At 47.1% G+C, this 22635-nt stretch overlaps 1 protein-coding gene across 1 annotated transcript in view; it reads right to left on the bottom strand.

Annotated features, from left to right (window-relative positions):
- PRKAR2A (protein kinase cAMP-dependent type II regulatory subunit alpha) overlaps positions 1-21412 on the bottom strand; it is a 32922-nt gene extending 11510 nt beyond the window's left edge. Inside the window, exons 1-6 of the mRNA XM_044281103.1 lie at positions 20902-21412; positions 7241-7276; positions 2955-3007; positions 2000-2083; positions 987-1093; positions 382-535 (exon numbers count right to left, since the gene is read on the bottom strand). Coding sequence (XP_044137038.1) covers positions 382-535; positions 987-1093; positions 2000-2083; positions 2955-3007; positions 7241-7276; positions 20902-21169 — 702 coding nt within the window. The 5' untranslated portion in view covers positions 21170-21412. The remainder of the gene's footprint in view (positions 1-381; positions 536-986; positions 1094-1999; positions 2084-2954; positions 3008-7240; positions 7277-20901) is intronic.
- Between the last annotated feature and the right edge of the window lie 1223 nt (positions 21413-22635).

The raw sequence follows: 22635 nt of genomic DNA, 5'->3' as shown, positions 1-22635 counted from the left end.
CCTGCTGCCTCAAGTGAGGAGTGTTTTGGCACATGCAAGTGGCGGAAGGATCTGGATCCGATATTGTTTACCTATCCTGAGGCTAGATCAATCTGTCTATAAAACCGACTCACCCCCATTGCTCCTAGAGGCTCATTTAAATAATTCCTCAGCAATGTGGACACATAAAATAAAAATGACAGAGCCAAGCCTATACATGGACTGTACATGGGCCTCTTGTGCTGTTCCTGCAGTCTCCACCACCAGAGATCTGTACAATTTCATGTGTAAAGATCGATTGGCTTTCGGTGTTACTCAGAACATGGTCATAAAGACATGTGTCAGATAAGACGTACAACGCATCCATGTTTAATTACAAGCTGGCCGGGAGAGTTCACTTACCAGTCCCCACAGTGCTCCTTCAGACGTGGCTACAATAGTCGCAGCCCTCGGAGTGTTGTACATCAAGGCCAGCTCACCGAAACTGCCGTGATCATCATATCTGCCGACGCAACGGGACTGTCCATCTCTAGCTACAAAAATGTCATACAGCCCACTGAAAGAAAACGTCAATGCAAGACACTCATTAACAGCACTGATAATCTATCATCACTACATTCTGTACTTCTATCCCTAAATCTATGAAAAAAAATCCATAAAATAACCCACAATGGCAGTCACCTAGGGGGCAATCCTAGATGTCTATCTGCAAAGGAAGGCTCCGGTCCATGTAAAATACCACAAGGTATGCTTTTTTCCTGCGTCCCTCTATATAGGAAAGTGAATCGGAATCTGATTTCTAACGCGCGGGGGGAGGAAAAAAAATAAATCAAGATGATCCCCTGCATACCAGCCCAGTGTAGGCTAAAGTAAAGCTAAAAAAAAGCTAATGTGATAAACTAAACAAGTGTGAACAGAGCCCAAGAAATCTCTAAATGAATGGAAAGCCACATCACGCAGACATTTCAGCCAGTTGATTACAAAGGGCCTGATTGACAGATACTTACTGCTCAATGACATAGAAGTTATCCCCATCGTCTCCCTGGTCGATAACATGTTCCTGAGGTTCTACTTTCCGCTCAAACATTGCATCAAGAACCTGCGAGAGCTGTTCCTAAAGGAGGGAGAGCAAACTCGGTAAGGCACAGACGTCTCCATATTAACCACCTGCGGAGAAATTGTCCAGAAGGAAACCACGGCAAAATCCACTTCAGTTACATGCGGATTTGTTGCCACGGATTTAACTTTGCATTGCAGAGGGCGAAACCCAACGAAAATCTGCAATCCATCCGCTGGTCAACTTCCACATAGACTATGCACAGATAGTTTTCTGCAGTGTGCGGAGATTGTTTAAATCTCACCCACTTTACTTCTACTATAAAATGCTGTCATTTTCTGCCAGAAGAATCCAGCCTGTGTGAACACACCCTAAGAGTTTATACACTGATGTCCTGTTATTTAGGTTTACAGGTATAGATAATATATATGTGACATGACTCCAAAGTATGATTAACTTAGGGCCTCATTCACACGACTTGATGCTGCCCCAATGGGGTTGCAAAAAATTAAAATAAAAGTGGACAGCACAGCCGTATGTTCGTTCCTCAATCCCACAAAGAAAGAAAATGTCCTATTCTTATCTATTTTGCAGACAATAGGCATTGTTACAATTGGTCAGCAAAAATAAAGGATGCAATACGGATGTCATTGGTATATTTTGCAAAATACATACAGTCGTGTGGATATGCACCCTGACATTGTTACTTTGTTATTCTTCCCCCTTTATTTGGTACTGATATCACCCCAATGAGCTCTTCCAGGCCGTAGGATTTATTCCTATGCCCAATGATCCCCACCCCCCCTAAGGTGAAATTATCTAAGTCTGTGTAGAATAAAAAAAAAAAAAAAAGTGAAGCCAAATGTTGCATGGTGGTTCAATTAACATCAGAAGATGAACATGTCAGGAGAACATGGCCGCACGGCAATACTTATCTATACATTTATTAATATGTCACGTTACCTGGTCAAGGTTTTTAAAGAGAAGAATATCTTTACAAGCCTCCTGTAATCTACATCTCTGCTCATCCGTTTTCGGGTGAACTACCTAAAGGATGAAATATTATTATTATTTATCTTCATTAAAGGAGTTTTCCTAGTAATTAAAGGGGTTCTTTGGGCTTTTAATATTTATGACCTATCCTCAGAATAGGTCATCAATATCAGATCGGCGGGAGTCCGACTCCCAGCACCCCCGCCGATCAGATGTATGAGGAGCCATCTACTGTCTTCCTGTTGCTGCAAAGCAGGAAGAGTGATGGGAGACGGCATGTGCACATTGCGAGCGCTGTCTCCTCATACAGCTGATCCCCGGCACCCCCACAGATCTGATATTGATAACATATCCTAAGGATAGGTCATCAATATTAAAAGCCCAGATAACCCCTTTAAGGCCTATCCTATGGATAAGTCATCAATATCAGATAAATGGGGGTGCACCACCCCACACCCTTAGTGATCAACTTTTTCAGGCACTGGAAACTATAGAGTGGATGGAGCAGGAAGTGTAGTATGGTGGAGCTGGAAACTACAGTGGAGGAATCCTTCCAGTCAGTGAATGGTTTCCGCTGTCAGCCTAAAAGTGCCGATTGGTGGGTGTGCCAGGTGTCTGTCCCCCCTGCCGCACCCCAATGGATCTGATATTGATTACCCCTACCCTGGGGCTAAATCAATCTGTCTACAGATTTGTACCTATGAAACCGACAATAAAACCATCATGCAGGTCAGTTGCGGAGAGCTGAGTCTCTAGGTGTAATGGCAACAATCATTTTTCTCAGCAATGCGGGCACATATAAACATGGGGCCAACACAGATGTCTTCGGCTGCCAAGCGTACATGTAACAGGTCGGCCAGTGTCATAGGTACAAAACTGCTGACAGATGCCCTTTAAACTCCTTACAGGACATATGCAGATTTACCCGTGGTTCTGCGTCTTCGTCATCTTCATCTGGGTTAAAGGCTTCCGCACAAACTAGTAAGCGGAAAGAATAAAAATAGATTAGTCCTAGGTCTGATGCACTTATGCCTATTAAATTACCAGAGATTGTTGTGTTATTAGCCATTCTCACTGGTATCGGACAATAATCCAATGTGGGAAGGAGCAGCGAGCTTTCAGGCACCATTAGGCATATGGATTGTTCACAACGATTGGCAGCGTGTGCCCGCTACATGGGTGGCACAGTAGAACCAGATAAAAAAAGCAGGCAGAAATAAACGCTGCCAAACTGTACTGATGCATATCCCATAACCTGTGGTTTTCCAGATGTTGAGCTGTTCTGGGACTTGCCATGCAGGATGGGCTCTGCCGTTCACAAAGTCGTCTGTATGACCTCCCTTCCAACACTTTAGCAGTGCAAGACATGATTGTAAAATAAAAGGGGTTGTCTAATTATGGACAATGGGGGCATATCGCTAGGATATACAGTGGGACCCGCACCTATATCAAGAACGGAGCCCTGCAAGGTGGTGGCTGGAGGACTTCGGTCCGGCCACCACCAAGTCGGATCCCCATAGAAGTGAATGGGAGTGTAACGTGCTGGAAGAGTAAAAATACTCCTCTTACCATTTTTGAGGCGTATTTTCAGCCGATAAGGAGTACGAAAGTTACAGTAACTCAAATAGTTAATACGAAGGCCTACATAACATGAAGGGGTTGCCATTTTTGCAGGGAAACCATTACTAGTATTCTAGAACTGTCTTCGATGCATAAATAGCAAATTTAGACAATTTTTTATTTAGCTGAGGTCACTGTTGCGCTGAGGGGTCGGCACCACTGAGGTCACTGCTGCAGTGATTTTATGAGGTTTAAAGGGTTTGTCCTAAGCGATATTTATCACCTCACCCCTGATCTAGAGGTTGTCATTTTGTGTTATGCTTGATCTTGCTATAAAGGAGAGTTTGTCTTCCATGACCCAGTTGCCCTATCTCATGCCCCAAAATTGCTACCTTCGCTCTGGTTATTGGATTATACAGTCTTACAGCGAAGACTTCATGCGCTTGACAGAGGGACTGTATGTCCTGGAGGCTGTAAATGGCCACATGCAGTCCTTGTAGCACCATATGCCGCCGCATTACAGAAGAAATCCTTATAGCAAACTGTCTAGTTCAGCGTCTGATGGAACATGCTGCAATGAATCCTTGATGGATTCATAAGAAAGTTGACAAAATGACATAAGTAGAGGTCTACAGGTGACAGGTCTGTCCGTTATGGAGGTCTCCTGTTGGCATGTCCAGCGCTGGGACCCCAGCTGACTTCTATAAGCAGGAGTCTAAAGCGCTCAGCCACTTTTCCTCACTGCTGAGCGCCGTAGGGAGGACGGTCCCATAGACCTTCTATTGAGGCAGTCTTCAGTACTGCACTCAGCAGGGACGAGAGACAGCGCTCCAGACTCAGAGGAAAATAAGGCACTCAGATCCGGGATCCTCACTAAATTCCACAGCGAGCCTACTTACCCCGCCAGTGAGGATCGCACGCCTCCTTCCTCCCTTCAGAGCGGTGTGTCATAAGCTCTGGCAGCCCGCTCAAACTGACCAATAACAAAGCTCCTTACTGTAAGGAGCCTTGTTATTGGTTGTTTCAGGCAGCAACATTGTTGTGCTGCCTGTGCCATTCACAGCGCTGATAAATGGCAGGGAAAAGTCTGAGGCATATCTGTACGCCTTAGACTTTTTCCAGGGAGTAAATTGGCCTGAACAGGAGTCTATAAATCTTGTACAGGCGTTATTGCGACCTCTGGTACCGCGCATGCACGACCCCGCTCCCATTCATTTCTATGCCAGAAAATGGAGGACGGCTGCGCATGCGCAGTGGGCCCTCCTTCACTTGCAGGGCTCCGTTCTCTATTAGGTGCGGGTCCCAGCTTAGCGATATGCCCCCATTGTCAATGATGAGACAACCCCTTTAATGAAACGCATTGAGTCACAAACAAGCTGCTGGTTTTGGAGCTGGGAGCTCCGGACAACATCATGAGTGTGGCTCTCTAAAGAGAACCCGTCACTTCTCCTGAATTGTCTGTTTTACTGCTTGCATTGCCCATGTAATAAAAATTCTGTAGCATCTATTCTTTTGACTCCATGTTGTGCCTTTCCTCTGTTATTCCTGCTAGAAGTTTACTAATAAATTATCAGCAGTAAAAGGTACTGGTGGGCGTTACCAGTAGCGGGTTTGTGACTCTGTCCAATCAGTGCTGCTGGTGTCAGACTGTGCAGGGACACACCCCCAACTGGTAAGACCGATCACATCTCTACCTTTACCAGAAGCTGCTGGCAATTCATTCATAACTTCTAAAAGAAATAAAGGAATGATACAACAGAGAAAATAATAAATGCTCCCGAATTGTCATGACATGGGGAATGTAAGTAGTTACTACAAGAGACACGTCAGGAGTGGGGACAAGTCCTCTTTAAGGTCTATCAAAAGATTAAAGAGCTAACCAAAGTGATTGCACTACACTTAAGGTCCCTTTACACAGACAATTTAGCAGGCGATTGTTGGGAAGGAAGCGTTAAGCAGACACATTTACATGGATCCTCTGAGGGGTGCACAGCAGGCTGATATGTTGCTGGGGGTTGATGGGCCAGACCGCTAAGCTACTGGGTTTAGCTAAGGGATTTCCGGTACCAATAGAAGCTACCGCTATGAAATTACTTTGAGTGATGTCTTTGCATTCTTGTCTGTGGACAGAACTGTATTGTGGGAGCAGTTCCTATGGGGGGAGGGGCGGTATAAAGGGAAATGTCTCCCCATTAATTTGCTCTATCCTTCTCATTGATTGCTGTTGTATTTTTGTATTCAAGTTTTTACGATCGAATTGAAAGGAAAAAAAAACCCTGCTGGCAATGAACAGAGAAAGCTCCTTCATCTGTCAGACGTGCAATGCCCTTTTTTATTATTATTTTTTTTAATCAGAGGCCTTGCAGGAATGGAAGGTCACTCCGCTGTTATCACAACCTCAGGATTCTGCAGCTCCAGAACAAATTGGTATTTTTCTTTTGTATTAGCCTTGAGAGCCAAGAAACTATTCCTTCAGCAAGGTCAAAACCACAGCTGGTAGTTGCCAAGTTTCCCAAAAAAGGCTTAAATGCACCCAAACAATCCGGCACCTTCCAGTGTAAGGGTGCATATTCACAAGCCCATATTTTCAGTTTGCGTCTGAAACGCATTTTTGGCGGACCACACATTAATTTCTATGGGGCTGCAAAAAATGCAGGCAGCATACAGATGTGCGGCCGAGACATACCGCAGAGTTCCCTTCTGGCATATTACAGTGTACAGATGCGTTTTAGCATGAATTGCTGCAGTTTTGTGATGCAGTTATTGGCTTTTTTTGTTTTTCTTATAGGTAAATCCTATTTATTTTAACACGTTTCACCTGTAAGGCCATGTACACATAGCGGATATGCATGTTGAAAAGTCAACATTTGCCAGAAAATGTGTGGCAGTAATTTGATACTGGATCTGCCCATGGATTTATCCCCAGTCCCTCAGGCCAGGCCACGTGTGGACACAAGGAAACTGTGCCAAGAATGAATATATTCACTCACCCGACTTCAGTTACCGATTCGGATAAGTGAACTCTTATGTGATGCGCTTTTAGTTGTGGATTTTGGCTCAGGAAAATTCACACAAAAAAAAACACTATTCTCTGAACATGAAACTAAGGTCTCATGCACACGACCGTTGTTTTGGTCCGCATCCAAGCCATAGTATTTGCGGCTTGGATGCGGACCCATTCATTTCAATAGGGCCACAAAAGATGCGGACAGCACTCCGTGTGCTTTCTGCATCCATTGCTCCAGTCTGTGGTCCGCAAAAAAAAACAAAAAAACACCATGTCCTATTCTTGTCCATTTTGCGGACAAGAATAGGCAGTTATATTAATGGCTGTCCTCACCGTACCGCAAATTGCAGAACGCACACAGACACCATCCATGTTTTGCGGATCAGCGATTTGCGGACCACAAAACACAACGGTCGTGTGCATGAGGCCTAAAACTGTGCAGCCAATTATTGCAGACTCCATGAGTAGTGAAATGTGTTTTACCTGTGAAACCTGCATCACAAAACAGCTGCAATTTGGGGTAAAATGCATCCATCCGGCTGGGTCACATGGCATCCTACTATAATCCATCAGCCTAGGCGAAGATGCCAACTGAGATGAGGTACATTTTCCAGTTATAATCTGTTAACACTGAAGTCGCTCACCTGACACTCTTCTATTGTACCGATTGATGACCGGAGCTAAAAAAGAACAAAAGCAAAAAATAATGTAAGTGACAAAAGAACAATAAGTAAAATGCAGAGCAAAGCAACACCTAGAAAAGGCTACAGATACTGCGGTGACATAACTGAACTGGTCACTGCGTAGGCACAGCTTCATTCTACTAGAGATTAGAAAAACATGGCTGCTTCCTTCCACAATCTGCGCCATTCTTGCTAATAGTATTGGCGTTTAACACTCCAGCATGAAATTAACTGTTCAGTTTCAGATGTCCAAGTTGTTAACCAAAGACCCTGGTGCGTCCAACACATGTGAAGTATGAGGGGTTTCCCCTTGTACAGAATAAGCACACAGCGAGGAGGAACGAAGGCATCTCTGCCCTCCAAGTGAAGGGGAACAGACCATCTAAGGCCATTAACACTGCAGCCGTGAACCTTACCTTATATACTGAACGAGGGGGCCATGCTCGGAGCACCACACCTCGCCAGGGCCAGACGTATTCGGCTACTTTCACACTCGCGTTTTGGCTTTCCGTTTGAGAGATCCATCATGGGCTCTCACAAGCGGTCCAAAACGGATCAGTTTTGCCCTAATGCATTCTGAATGGAAAAGGATCCGCTCAGAATGCATCAGTTTGTCTCTGTTCCGCTCTGTAGGCGGACACCAAAAAGCTGCCTGCAGCGTTTTGCTGTCTGCCTGACGAAACTGAGCCAAACGGATCAGTCCTGGCACACAATGTAGTCAATGGGGAAGTATCCGTTTTCTCTGCCAAAAGAAAACGGATCCGTCTCCCATTGACTTTCAATGGAATTCATGACTGATCCTCTATGTTACAGATAATACAAACTGATCCATTCACGACGGATCAATTTTTGCAGATCCATTACGGATCCGCCCAAAACGCGTGTGAGAAAGTAGCCTAAGGCACATTACAACCGCCATGCATGAAGCACACTGCAAAGGAACCATATTTTCAGACCTTTCCACACTGATTGAAGTTATAGGATGGCCCAGCTCTGGAGGAATTTCCCTACACATGTCCTCCCCTTCCCCAGCTTTATATCAGATTTTGCTGAACCGGTCCTATTAAGCCACAATGTGATCACTTTATATCAGGGATGTTCAACCTGCAGCTGTTGCAAAACTACAACTCCCAGCAAGCCCTAATGGTTGTTGGCTGCACAGGCATGGCTAGCGATCGTAGTTCTGCAACAGCTGGAAGGCCGCAGGTTGTGCTTCCCTGCTTTAGATATTTCCCAGGTACCAACTAAATAGAAATACACCCATAAGCTGCAGCAGAATATAAGCCGTCTGTAGTAACAGCTGAATAGAGAACGCCGATGAGTTTCCCGGATAGCACAGGAAGACATTATAGAGGGGGAAACCTGTGGTGATGTGGGTAACAGGTGGAGAAATCACTGCAGGTTTACTGGAGCAATCGCTGCTTCATGGGTCAGAATTAATGTGCCATGTTCTCCTTTCTCTGAGAAAAGCATGTCTGACATAATCGTGAGAAGGGAAGAATGAAAGAAGTGAAGGTGTAATTGCAGCATTTACAGCTAATGAGTCATTCACATGATGGGAAATGAGAGATGACTGAAGATTTCAGGATTTAATCCACCAGGGAAAAAGTGCATTAAGACCGGATTCACATGAGCCAGTCTTGTATTCTGGACAGTAGGGGTGGGCGATATGGCCCTAAAATCTATATTGCGATATATATATCGACCTGAGGGGTTAATTGCGGCGGATCACGGCGCACAGTAATAGAGGCCGGCACATGCAGGCTACGTTTGTATTCAGGCATATTAACTATATTCATTGGTGGCACAGTGGCCACAGTCCCTTCCCTCCTCCTCCTCATTGGTGGTCATCGGCAGCCGCACACAGTGGGGAGGGAGGCACTCCCTCCTTCCCCACTGTGCCGGCTCAGGAGAACATGGCGAGTGCTGAGAGCAGCGCATGCCATGTCCTACCGCGATATGGCGATAAACGAAATCTCTATCATTGGACAAATTTATATTGTTTATATCGCATATAGTCTATATCGCCCACCCCTACTGGACAGTGTGGACACTGTCAATTTGGGTGGCAGAGGATCCTGCTAGCAGCTGATTGGTGGTAGTACCAGGGTGTCAGACCCTCACCAATCTGACACTGATGACCTACCTTGGGTAGAAACACATGACGTGGTCGTGCCACAGTCAGGAACCGCAGCATCTTATTTCCCAATAGAAGTCAAAGGGGAAATAGGCTTCTGAGACAGACCTAGTACCTCTCAATGTTGTGATGACGGCACCTGCTGTACGTGCAGGCCACCTGCTTTGCGGCTGCTGACCCCTCCCTAGCGTCACTCATGATGCTAGGGAGGCTCGTCCCCGTCGCAACCTGCTATTGGCTGCCCGGATGTTTTGATCCACGCAACGGTCATGCAGTCTGAAACCCAGCAGTACCTTTACTGCAGACTGCTGGCAATTTGTAAACTTCTAGCAGGAATATAAGAATGGTACAACAGAGTGATAAGAACAGATGCTCCAGAATTGTTATTCCATAGGTAATGTAAGAAATTACTAAAACAGACATGATAGGAGAGGGAAGAGGACTTCTTTAAGGATAGTGCATCAATATCGAAGTCCTGGAAAACCCCTTTAGGTCAGTGTCAGACAAGCGAGCCGACTGAAGGAAACCGGCTCCGTGTGGGAGCGTGATATCCTGTCCTGAATTCTGCTGTTGTATCTGGACCTCACAGTAACACAATGATTTATAAACGCTGTGTGTTCCGTCCAGCATCTGTAATGAATTGTACTGACAGAATGCAGTCAGTACAATTACTTACAGCGGAGGTTGGCCAAGTACACAGCATTATAAATCATTAAAATGATGTAAGATCCAGATACAAGAACAGAGTCCAGGACGAGAAATCACAATCCCATGTGGAGCCTGTTTCTCAGTCAACTCGCTCGTCAAATACCAACCTTAAGCTTCTTCACAGCAAAGCTTCCAGCGAAACACTGTAAAAGGGCCACAGCAAAGAACCCGGAGCCCCTCTGTGCACAACTCCTGAAGGGACGTCTCTTCACCTACAGGATTCTGGATCGCTGTGCAGTGCAAGGGCTTTTTCTTAAGATCTGGTGACGTACCGGGGCTATGCTAGGTGGAGGCTTACACCTAGCAATGAGCTTGGTGGTGTCACCGACGGTCTTTAGCGCTGCACTGGCCTGTAAAACAGACTAGTGCAACGCTATAAGACCGCCTGTTAGTGCCGGTGATGTCACCGGGCTAACTGCTAGGCAGAAGCCTCCGCCTAGCAGTGTAAAAAGGTAAACAAAGAGCCCCTGCCCTGCGCAATTCCCAACCAGCTTATCTTTATTCTTTTGAGCGCGGCTTATAGCGTCACAAACAGAGGGTTAGTCCAGATGTACAGTAACGCTTCCTGCACATGTTGCGGATTACATGCGTTTTTTCCACGTGGATTCCCATGCTGAAAACACAGCGTCACACAGTACTGGCAAAGCGTATGAGATTATTATTTTTTTCTTCCATGCAAAAATTGACCTGCGGTGTGGATCTTGAAATCTGCAGCGTGTCAATTCTTGGAATGGAAGGGTGAAATCTGTGGCAAAACCGCATCAAATCCGCCCCAAAACCCGCACGGACCACATACAGTTTTTCCTTTAGTGCCGGTACCCTATCGCTGCGCCCGTCCTTCACTTTAAAAGGTTAATATTTGTCTTCGTAGATTGCCACTTCCGTCCAGGGCTGAACAAATAGCTGGTTGTCATAGGGAGGCCGAAGGGCTGCTGCGATGGACCCGGCCTCATCTGCACAGTCTCTTGTGACTATAGCTGCAGCCACCTAACTGCACAGCGCTCACATACTGACAGCACATATGCCACCTCATCTGCCAACCATAACAGCATCTCGGTTTATACATTTCACCACTGGAAGACCGCCAAAGTGCAGAAGGCGAAAGAGGCAATATGCTGAAGGACATTTGTTTGTGCTTTTCTGGGCAGCAGGAGGGAAAAAAAAAATTTAAACAATTTTTCTACATTGCAGAAGCCTGTACAGGGCGGGTCTCCAACCCGTGGTTCAAAAGTGATCTTAAAACTACAACTCACAGCATGCCCTGAGGCCACTATAATTTATTGGAGAAGTGGGAGCCACATCCCTGGGGAGAAGGGGCTTCACGGGTGTCAGGCAGCCACTTATCTCTCACACTGGAGGGAGAGGAAACTGGGGACTATAGCAGATGGGTGAACAATTATTATAGATATGGGAAGTCAGGTTAAATGGCATCTGTCAGCAGATATGTCCCTATGACACTGGCTGACCTGTTACATGTGCGCTTGGCGGCTGAAGGCATCTGTGTTGCTTCCATGTTCATATGTGTCCGCATTGCTGAGAAAAATTATGTTTTAATATATGGAAATGAGCCTCTAGGAGCAATGGGGGGGTTGTCATTACACCTAGAGGCTCAGCTCTCTGTACTTTAACAGGGCAAGACAACGACATCAACACACCTGGCCCTGTCAATTAAAGTGCAGAGGGTGCGGCAGCTGGAGAGAGCAGAGCCTCAAGGAGTATTGGCAATGCCCCTGTTGCTCTTGGAGGCTCATTTGCATATATTAAAACAATTTCTCTCAGCAATGCGGGCACATATAAACATTGGACCAACACAGACGCCTTGGGCTGCCAAGCGCACATGTAACAGGTCAGCCAGGGTCATAGGGACAAAACTGCTGACAGATGCCCTTTAATTGCTTTTAGGTCATGTACCTTTTACTCAGTCATTGAGGGAAGTATATGCAAATTATCAATTACATCAAGACAATGGCAGTAACGTCATCTGTGCTTGTAATAAAGACTCCATGCACAACTGCTCCAGGTGATAACTGGACATAATGATTGACTGCAACCCACAGACTCAGATCTGCAAAATACGGATGTGGTCTGCGTGCATCCTACACTTCCCTCTGGCCTATTTGAAAAACAGACAATAAGACATGTTCTATCATTTGCAGCACGGCTGCAGATACAACACTGATGATACCCACGTGCTATCCTCTTTTTTTGGCGGTCCCATAGAAATGAATGGGTCAACGAGCGATGTGCAAAAAAGGCGGATTGGACATGGACCGAAAATACGGTCATGTAAACACGCAGCCACCCACGCAGCTTTTAGAATCCAGACTGAGGACACTTCAGATAAAATATAACGCAGTCTTGTAACTTCCACCTCCCCCTCGTGCGCTGTGGTGTAATACGAGGGGATGAACATCAGATCCGCAGCCTCAGTTATTCCATAAACAAAGCAATGACATTTCGGATTTACACTCCATAACCACAAGAGCGGTTTCCATCTCACATTCTCGTCCACAGTGATGGGGCTGCTCTTTCACATTAGCATTAAAGTGCTCATCAGGGACTGAAGAACTAACGACCTAGCCTTAGGACAGGTCATCATCAGTGCGGGTGGGGGGGGGGGGTAGACTCCCAGCACCCCTGCCAATCAGCTGTTGCTCCATCCTAGTGGCCGGGGCTGGTTACTGCAGAACTGTTCCGCATGCAACAAATACGAACATAGTAAAAGCCTTCAACTCTGTTCCCGGTTTGTGTTCACTTCTTACTCCCGGGATACTACCAACATAATGTGTTTATGCTTATTAACATGTCGCTTGCTATAGATCAGGCAATTTGTCGGATTTGTACCCATCTTTCTTATGTATGAGTAAAAGCCACCGCTCTTTAGCTCTAACCACAGATCACCAAGAAATAGGGGGCATATCACTGTAGGATTTACCAACACAAGATTTGTCAGAAACCTACATCTGTGTGAGATGTGGTCACAATATAGTAGATTTAATGGCCATCTATGCCTTCAGGGCAATTTATTTTATGTATGCATTTTACTCATTTTGGGCTAAAGATCTTTTTTTTTTTCAATTGGCGTCTATCAAAAATTCAGCCGTTTTTGAGATACAGGGGTTAAAAAATATAATAATCAGTCTATGCAGAATATCACTTCTCAGGTTCATCAGCTGAGGGCTCATGTGAAGCCTTACATCTGATCTCCTGACCTCAAGCAATCTAAACTCTTAATCCAGTAAGGCCGAATGCACACGGCCATGTGCCGTCCGTGGTATCCCGGCCTGGAATCCTGCTGAGAGCAGAAGCGCACAGCGTCATTGGTTGCTATGACGCTGTGCGCTTCATGCCGCCGCTGCCATACAGTAATACACTCTGAATCCAGGCCGGGATACCACTGTGCATTCGGCTTAAGAATGTGGTTTATGAGGTCAGAAGATCAGCAATAAGGCCCAAGGTGGGACTGAAGTGACACTCTGCAGACAGACCGATTTTAAACCCCCGTATCTTAAAAAACGGCTGAAAAAATTATTTTTAGCCCAAATTATTAAAATGCAGCAATTAAAAAAAGATTGCCCAAAAAAGTTGTCCATAGCCTTTATTACTACTTGCAAAGTCATTTTATATAGATTTTATTTAGGACCCACTGGGGCATATGAAAACGCATCTGCTGACCAGGACAGCAGTAAGGTGACTACAATAAAAACTACACATATGTAAACGTGGTGTCAATCCAGGTCACAATCCTTAACGAACCATCCGGCAGAAATAATCCGCACTAATGCCTCCGAGTCAACAGATCCTAAGCAAAGTCATGGCGTAATCTACCGGGCTGGGCACACGGATCTCGTTCAGCACAAGTCTCTCTCCCTGAGCATTATTCTAATAATCCACACTCATACATGACAATATCAATGGGCACATTTGTATCCCACAATGATGGGAGTCTGACTCGCACACAAGGTTGTTCCAGCCGTTCTTCCTAAAGCTGCGGATTGACTTCGTATCCTGCTGAATGAATTTGTAAAAAAAGCAAACGCCACAACTCCCAATGCATTTTCTCATTTCTGTGCTTTTATTGCACTAGGGCTGAGCTAATCCAGGGAGCCCGGGTGCCAATGATCCATGAAACGCACTGCAGCTGCCAAACTTTTGGGCCATTTACTACTAAAAAAATTATAATTTGAATCATCTCTTAAAGACTAGTCAAAGTATAGGGCCAAAAGCTACAGCAAAAATCTGCAGATTTTATGCAAACTGCTGCAGATTTTACCCCAGCACATTGAAGGGGTAAAAATCCACCACATTTCCGCAAAACAAAAAGGGTAGGTTTACACCTCCGTATAAGTGATCTGACAGGCGGTCCCAGCGGAGAACAGCCTGTTGGAGTTCATTGGATTTGGCCTAGCCAGATACTGCCGCTCAGCGCTGGACCCCACTGACTGTAATAGGATCTTGGCGCTTTCTGATGAAATGCATGCAAGAGGTTTTTGTTTATCTGAAAACCTGGAATTTATGCCAGAAAGCAGCCAGATCCCATTATGGTCAGTGGGGTCCAGCGGTGACTGCACTATCCAGCTAGGCCAGGTCCAGTTAACTCCGGTAGGCTGTGAACATGCCCTAAGCTGCAGATCCGAAAATCAGCGTCATTCTCGTTTTGTCATGTAGAAAATTTCTGTTAAATGAAAACAATTTTCAAAACTACTGCAGCGCATCTTGGACAGACCCCTCCATAACATTACCCAACAGAAAATTCATTTTTTCCCCTCTGTTCTGTCTGAATCGTGCAGAAAAAAACCTTGGTATGGAACTGACGATATAACATGGTACAGCATGGCCCCATAGGCTTCTACAGGCGCTGCATTCAGAGGCTGGGCGGTTGTTTTTTTATTTGTTTGTTCTGGCCATAACTTTTCTTTTTTTGCGTGGTGAATTGTATTTTTTATGGTAATGAGAAAAAGCAGTTCCATCATTGTTTTTTGCACTTTTACGACCTGTGCGCCATAACTAGCATATTGCTGTTATTCTATGAGTCAGTACGATATCTGTAGTTTTTTTACAGCTTGGGCACAGTCTCATTAGGTTGCCACAATCCAAGAGACAGGACTTCATGTTTGCGCCGTTAGAGTCGCAGGCGGCATTTTTTTTTGGGGGGGGGGGGGGGGGGGGGACATGGGACTTATTGATTAACATGCATTATCTTTTGGGGCAGGGTGAAAGAAAAAAAAAGATTCCATATTTTTTTATGTTGTACTTGGGCCGGTTTAAATGACGTATTATACAGGGCTCTGGCAAACAGACTGATAGTGTTTTTTTAACCAATTTTATAAAATAACTATGAACAAATTTAACTAACTTATTTTTTACTCTCACTAGGGGACATTGTTTTTATAATGCACTGGTATACCTTGCATACCAATGCATTATAGCCCATCATTAACAGTGACAAGCAGTCTATTAGGCTGTAGCACAATCTAATATACATACAGTTATGTTAGGCCCCAGGCTGCCGTGACAGCACAGGGAGCCCCCTATCCCTCTGACCACTTAGATACTGCAGTCACTATTGACTGCGGCATCTAAAGAGTTAAGCAGCCGAAATCAGAGTTAAAGGTGTTATCCAGGAATTATTGATGATGACCTATCCTCAGTACTGATCATCATCATATCGGTGGGTGTTTGGGTCACAGCACCCCCACTCATCAGCTGTTACAGGGAGCTGCCACGCTCCCCAGAGCTCGCTCCCAGCAGATTTCAAAACCCAGAGCCGTATATTGTATAGCAATTCTGCCCCATTGACTTGAATGGGGCTGATCTGCAACTAGGCCCTGTGACAACACAGTCTCACGGAGCGGCGGCCTCTTCCAACAGCTGATTGCTAGAGGTCCTAGATGTAGGACCCCCACCAATCTGATATTGATAAGTTCTTTAACCCTGATGCTGACTGTTACAGCAGAAGCCCAGCTTAAGTAAGGGTACGGCTTCCACGAGGATCCAGAGCACAGCCTATGAGGTCTCTTCAGCCTGTGTCAGGGACTAAAGGGACCTCACAGTCTGGGCTGATACAGCGCTCCGGCCCATACAGTCTCACGCGTAGTAACAGGCATGAGACTTTTTGCTATGACACTCGTACAGTCGTTATTGTATCCTCTGGCTGTAAAGTTTCATACAACGAGCGATAACACATTTATGTGCATGAGGCCTTAGTGCCACACACAGGAACACTCAGCTGAACATGCATGTGTTGTAAACCGTAGAAGGAAGAAAGCTACTGCCAGACACCTCTGGAGAACAAACTGATCCAACATGCCTGACATCAGGGGTCGGGGAGATTCTATAAGACTTGGCGTTCAGCCGACATACGTCTAAGGCTACTTACACACTCGCGTTTTGGCTTTCCGTTTGCGAGATCCGTTCAGGGCTCTCACACGCGGTCCAAAACGGATCAGTTTTGCCCTAATGCATCCTGAATGGAACAGGATCTGCTCAGAATGCATCAGTTTGCCTCCGATCAGTCTCCATTCCGCTCTGAAGGCTGCCTGCAGCATTTTTCTGTCCGCTTGACGAAACTGAGCCAAACGGATCCGTCCTGGCCCACAATGCAAGTCAATAGGGACGGATCCGTTTTCTGTGGCACAATAGAAAACGGATCCGTCTCCCATTGACTTTCAATGGAGTTCATGACGGATCAGTTAATACAAACAGATAATACAAACGGATCCATTAATGATGGATGCATGCGGTTGTATTATTGTAACGGAAGCGTTTTTGCAGATCCATGACGGATCCGCCCAAAACGCAAGTGTGAAAGTAGCCTAATGTGTATGGCCAGCCTTACAGAGAAATCAGATACTGGTGAATGCATGTGAGGCTTCTCGTTTCAAGCACCGTGTCTTCATTAAGCCAGACGTATGAACTGTCAAAAAACCCCCTATACTGAACAACCCCCAGGGCGGGCTACTGACGTCACACCGACACCCGCAGCAATGCAAAAGCAGTTTCTCTGGTCAGACAGGGCAGACAAACAGGAAAATTATATATATATAAAAAAAATATATATATTTTTTAGTGTAAAAGTTCAATCCCATAAACCTGCACCTCCCGAAGGCCAGGACCTCACTCTACTCCACTGTCAAGCCCAGTGCACAAGACCTGCAGGTCCAGGATGCCCAGGAATGTACCAACCCTAGAGAGCGGAGGAACTGTCCGTGGGTAGAAGTCAAACGTACCGAAGTAGCCCTGGGCCTTGGCGCAGTGATCCTCCTGGTAGAGGGCATTTTAGTCTCTGCAGTGAATACTTTTTTCCTTTTTTTTGCTTTGTTCACAGGGGTTAATGCAGAGCGGACGGATCCCCTTTAAGACGTCAGAGTGGAGGCCTAACTGTACACATGAGCCCGTCTGCTTCCACGTCCTCCAGTGTTTGCACAATGTATAGAACAGACCTAAATATTTATTAGTACATCCTGTCCTCCCCCTATAGGCCCCGTCCAAGAACATGGCCGCTCCCTGTCGGCCTGCAAGAGCTTAGAGGTTGCGTTATCAGAATGCCAGCGTGCACCGTATGCCAGCGAGCAGCTTTTATCTAGAAAATGTCCGGTTCTATTACACGAACTCATTAGCACTTTGAGATGGTGAGAAGGCACGTTGGGAGGACAGGCTGCAAATAGTGGTATAGCTCCGGCAGTCCAAGCCATGGCACTATGAGAAAGCGGGCACTGCTGGAAGTAAAGACCCTGGTCTCGGGGTGTACGAGTCGCCCTATACGCAGCCATTCCCATACAACACGACCACATAGTGCTGCTGTATAAAGGCTTAAAGCTGAAGAGTCACATTCCACTTCATCTCCAGGGATTATGAACAAAGGCACATAATATAAATTTTCCATATGCCACGACGCTGCCAGGACCTTTAATCAGTAACATGCCAACAGTCAAGTAAAGCTGGGAGGCTGAGGTTACCAATCACAAAGGTGACGAGCTGGAGGATGAGGCCACGACAAGTCAGCTTCACCCCCGATGACTGTGCCCACTCAAGAGGTCTAGGGAATATTAGTGAACTGCACGCGGGCACTAACTGGACCTGATCATGGGAGAAAAAATGCCCGACAACCACCGAGGCCCTAGATAACCCCTAAACCGGGGACCTTCGGCACTCCAGCTGCTGAAAAACTACAACTCCCAGTATCCACACTTACTTGGTTGTTCTTATAGCTCCCATAGAAGTTAAAGGAGGATCCTGGGAGTTGTAGTTTCAGAACAGTTGGAGTGCCGGAGGATGCAGACTCCTGCCCTAGACTAAGGATGCTCAACATGAGGCCCTCCAGCAATTCTAAAACTACAACTCCCACCATGCCCTGCTGTAGGCCATCAGGGCATCCCGGGAGTTGTAGTTTTGCAACAGCTGGAGGGTTGCAGTTTGAGCATCCCCACCCCTAGACCATGCTGGTGGATCAAAGATGGAAAACCACCTTACCCACTCAAATCCCAGTTTGAGAAGTATCCCACAGCTCCAACCAAAGGTGTCACGAATGTCACCTGATGGCAGTACTATCAAACTCAATGTGCAAACCAAAACACAAACACTTCGCCTTCATCCGACAAACTGCACCTGGGTGAAAGACGACCGCGGTCAAGCATATTGGAGGCCACCAAAATTAAAAAAGAAACTTTCTTTCTATTACACCCATTTCCATCGCTGGACAATGAACAGGGACGGAGCTATCTGCCGGTCTGCTCTTCAATCAATCCACAGTGGATTTTTTTACGGTGATGCCACAGGGAGCCATTACGGTCACGTTGCACCAGTTTACCGATTTTTACTACGTCTGCACTCCACCAGTACAGGTGAGCGGCACACGCAAGATGAGCTGTAGGACCTGTGCAAATCCAGGCCACAAGTCCCATGGGACGTACAGGCAGCACCGTCATCCAGCATGGAGGTCACCGCACATCTCATGAAGTTTATAAATCACAAGGTGATCTAAAAGGACCGCCGGATCCCAGATAAGGGTTACAGCGGTTCTCAGATCTGTACTGACACCGTCCAAAATACAGGCAGGCTAACATCATGAGTTAGGGGGGGGTGCATGAACGCCCCCCCTACCTCCTCAAGGTGCCACCCTCCCCATTCATAACCACTTCAGAGGGCGACAGGGAGTAGTCACCAGTGACACACAGATTAGCGCTGTCACATTATATAAACCACAAGCTACCAATTAAGACATCATCCTCCTCATGTAAAAGGAGACACCTGTAGCCTCCACATGTACAAGGACTACGAGACGAATGGCCGACGTGCGCTCACCACCGGTACGGGCGTCCTTTCGACTGGTGAGCGAGAAAAAACTGAACGAGCTCGGCTTCTGCAGACGAGATGGATGATTCAAGCAGGTCACAAGTGAGGCGATAATTAGCGGATACAAGCGGCAATCCTCCTCTCACGATAACAGCCAAAATAACCCGCAAAGTTTTAACGTGTCCGCCAAGACTTCCACCGTATGGACTTAAAGGGGTACTTGAATCCAACAAATGGCCTATGACTGGGTTTGCTGATCGGTGACCTCTGGGACCCTCCCGGATCGAGAATAAATGGGGTGACAGAGCGGATTTACTGCTACAACCTCATCATAGCGGCTCTCCCGGCCACCCGCCTCTGCAGGGACCTCCGCCTCCATTCACTTAAAGGGGTATTCTGGTTGTGGCACATTAAAGATGATAGCTATTAGACTGGACCCCCATGATGGAGCATGCACACCTTCCGCTCTGATCAATTTGGGGGGTTCCCGCTGTCGTGATCAGTGGGACCCCCACTGTTAATAATTATCCCCTTATCCTGTGGACTGGCGATAACTTACCACAGACAGACTACCCCTTTAAGAAGGACAAAGCTGCAATCCCTGCACAATGAGTGGTCGGGGGGGGGGGGCTGCAGGAAATATATGTGAGAGGGCTCAGCACAGAAGCCCCTTCATTCTCAGGATCTGTGGGGGTGCTTTAGTTCAGGCCATCACTTTATACTATGGGATAACCCCTGACAGGAACCAGTTCTCATTGGAAAATCAATATACCCGCAGGCTGCTTTAAAGGGGCACTCCACTCAAAGCTTTCCTCTGATAAGACATACAGCCAATATCTCTCCCCCCCCCCTCCCCCATACAACAAATGTATTCTACAATCCTTCTGGTTAGAGACGCCCCCCGACAACCAATCACAGGGCGTCCCATCACTGTGACCCCCCCCCCATCATCCCGCAACAAGTGATCAGCGCCACCACAGGAGGAGCGAAGAATGACACCTTCCTCACTAAAAGCAATGTCCTGATTACACATGGCACAGAGGTGCCCGCTCCAGCCCCCCTCCTCAATTAACACAGGGCTGACAACCTCTAAGGATGTCTGTTACATCTATGCAGAGGTTTGGGGGATGCAGGATAGATAACAGAAGCCCAAGAGCCTCCCCAATACTGTGACAACCTGGGATTTATCAGATTATTGCCCTGATTGGGGGGGGGGCAGTTTAAATGTGGGGGTCTAGAGTCTGATTTAAAGGGGAAATGCACCCTAATGCAGTTGGAGCTGGGGGGGGGGGCTAGATGTCATTTTCTGACCTGTCAAAAGGGTGCACTTCCCCTTTAAGCAGAGCCTACAGGTGACTGCACAGAGACTGACAGCTGGGAGGTTCTGCAGCAGCTCCGGGGGCAGCACACAAGGGTGAGGGGCCTCAGTCTAAGGCGGGGGTGGGGGGGGCTCCATGAGGAAATCCAGACCCCAGATTCTTACGTTCAAAGTCAGAGTCATCGTCCTCGTCGTCTTCCTCCTCGTCGTCCCCGTTGGACTCGGTCTGCATGGGCTCCCCGTCAAAGTTGACCCCGCGGCCGTGAGGCCGTTGAGCTGCGGCAGCCCCGGCGCCATCCTGCAGCCGCTTCTCCTGGAGCCGGGTGAAATAGTGCACGGCGAAATCGACCAGATCGTGAGGTCTCTGGCGCAAAACCTCCACCGTGTAACCCTGCAGCAACTCCGTCAGGCCGGGCGGGATCTCGATGCTCATCGTCCCCCAGGGGGCTGCTCCGTCTCCGGCTCTCCGTACAGACACACACCGTCACCTCACCGAACGAGTTTTTTTTTTTTTTTTTTTCCTCCCTTGACTTGTAAACCCCCCTCCCTCCCCCCGTTACACACGCACAGCGGCCGCTGGGGGGGCTGAGGCGGCGGCGGCTCCGAGCTTCACCTCACACACACAACCTAAAAGGACCGGCAAGCGCAGCGCGCACTGATCCTGCTAAACCAGGAGGAGGAGGAGCGGCGCCGGGTGTGCGCACAGCGGGAGGGCGGGAAAAAGGGGGCTGGCCTATTGGAGGAGAGGGAGGGACGCTTTACTGACGTCACCGGAATTTCTTCCGCAGGGACTTATTTTTTTTTTCTCTCTCTCTCTATTTGACTGATATGAGAGACTGAAGAAGGAGGGAGGGGCGTGGCGCGCAGGATTTATTTGCATCAAAGAACCGCCCATTGGTCCTTGACCAATCATGGTGAGAGCCTTGGCTTGTGACCACGCCTTTTTGACGTCAGCAAGTAGCTTTGGCCTTGAGAGCTGTGTTGTGGTTTGGGCTGGCAGTGCCAGGCAGTGAGCTGGCAGGAGGGGTGGTGGAGGACTACAAGTCACAGCATGTCAATTTGCCATGGTATATAATTATAAGGGGCAGACAAACAGGGAACACTCAGAGCCACATGGAACTACAAGTCACAGCATGCCTAAGGGGCAGACATTGAGGGTACTCCCAGTGCTGCCTATGACAGTGTAGAACTACAAGTCACAGCATGCCTAAGGGGCAGACATTGAGGGTACTCCCAGTGCTGCCTATGACAAAGTAGAACTACAAGTCACAGCATGCCTAAGGGGCAGACATTGACTCCCTGTGCCACCTATGAGTGTAGAACTACAAGTCACAGCATGCCTAAGGGGCAGACATTGAGGGTACTCCCAGTGCCACCTATGACAGTGTAGAACTACAAGTCACAGCATGTCCTGATACAATGTTATAAGGGGCAGACATTGAGGGTACACCAACCAAGTGCCACATATGACAGTGTAGAACTACACGTCACAGCATGTCCTGATACAATGTTATAAGGGGCAGACATTGACTCCCAGTGCCACCTCTGACAGTGTAGAACTACAAGTCACAGCATGTCCTGATACAATGTTATAAGGGGCAGACATTGAGGGTACTCCCAGTGCCGCCTATGACAGTGTAGAACTACACGTCACAGCATGTCCTGATACAATGTTATAAGGGGCAGACATTGAGGGTACTCCCAGTGCCGCCAATGAGAGTGTAGAACTACAAGGCACAGCATGTCCTGATACAATGTTATTAGAAGGGGCAGACATTGAGGGTACTCCCAGTGCCCTATATGAGAGTAATGTAGAACTACAAGTCACAGCATGTCCTAGAAGACAGAGCAAGGGCATTGTGCAGGGATGGTGCCAGCAAAACGTGTGCTCAATGTACA

This window comes from Bufo gargarizans, chromosome 2, assembly GCF_014858855.1.
Source record: "Bufo gargarizans isolate SCDJY-AF-19 chromosome 2, ASM1485885v1, whole genome shotgun sequence".
Lineage (NCBI taxonomy): Eukaryota > Metazoa > Chordata > Amphibia > Anura > Bufonidae > Bufo > Bufo gargarizans.
This window is presented reverse-complemented; position numbering and strand designations above follow the sequence as displayed.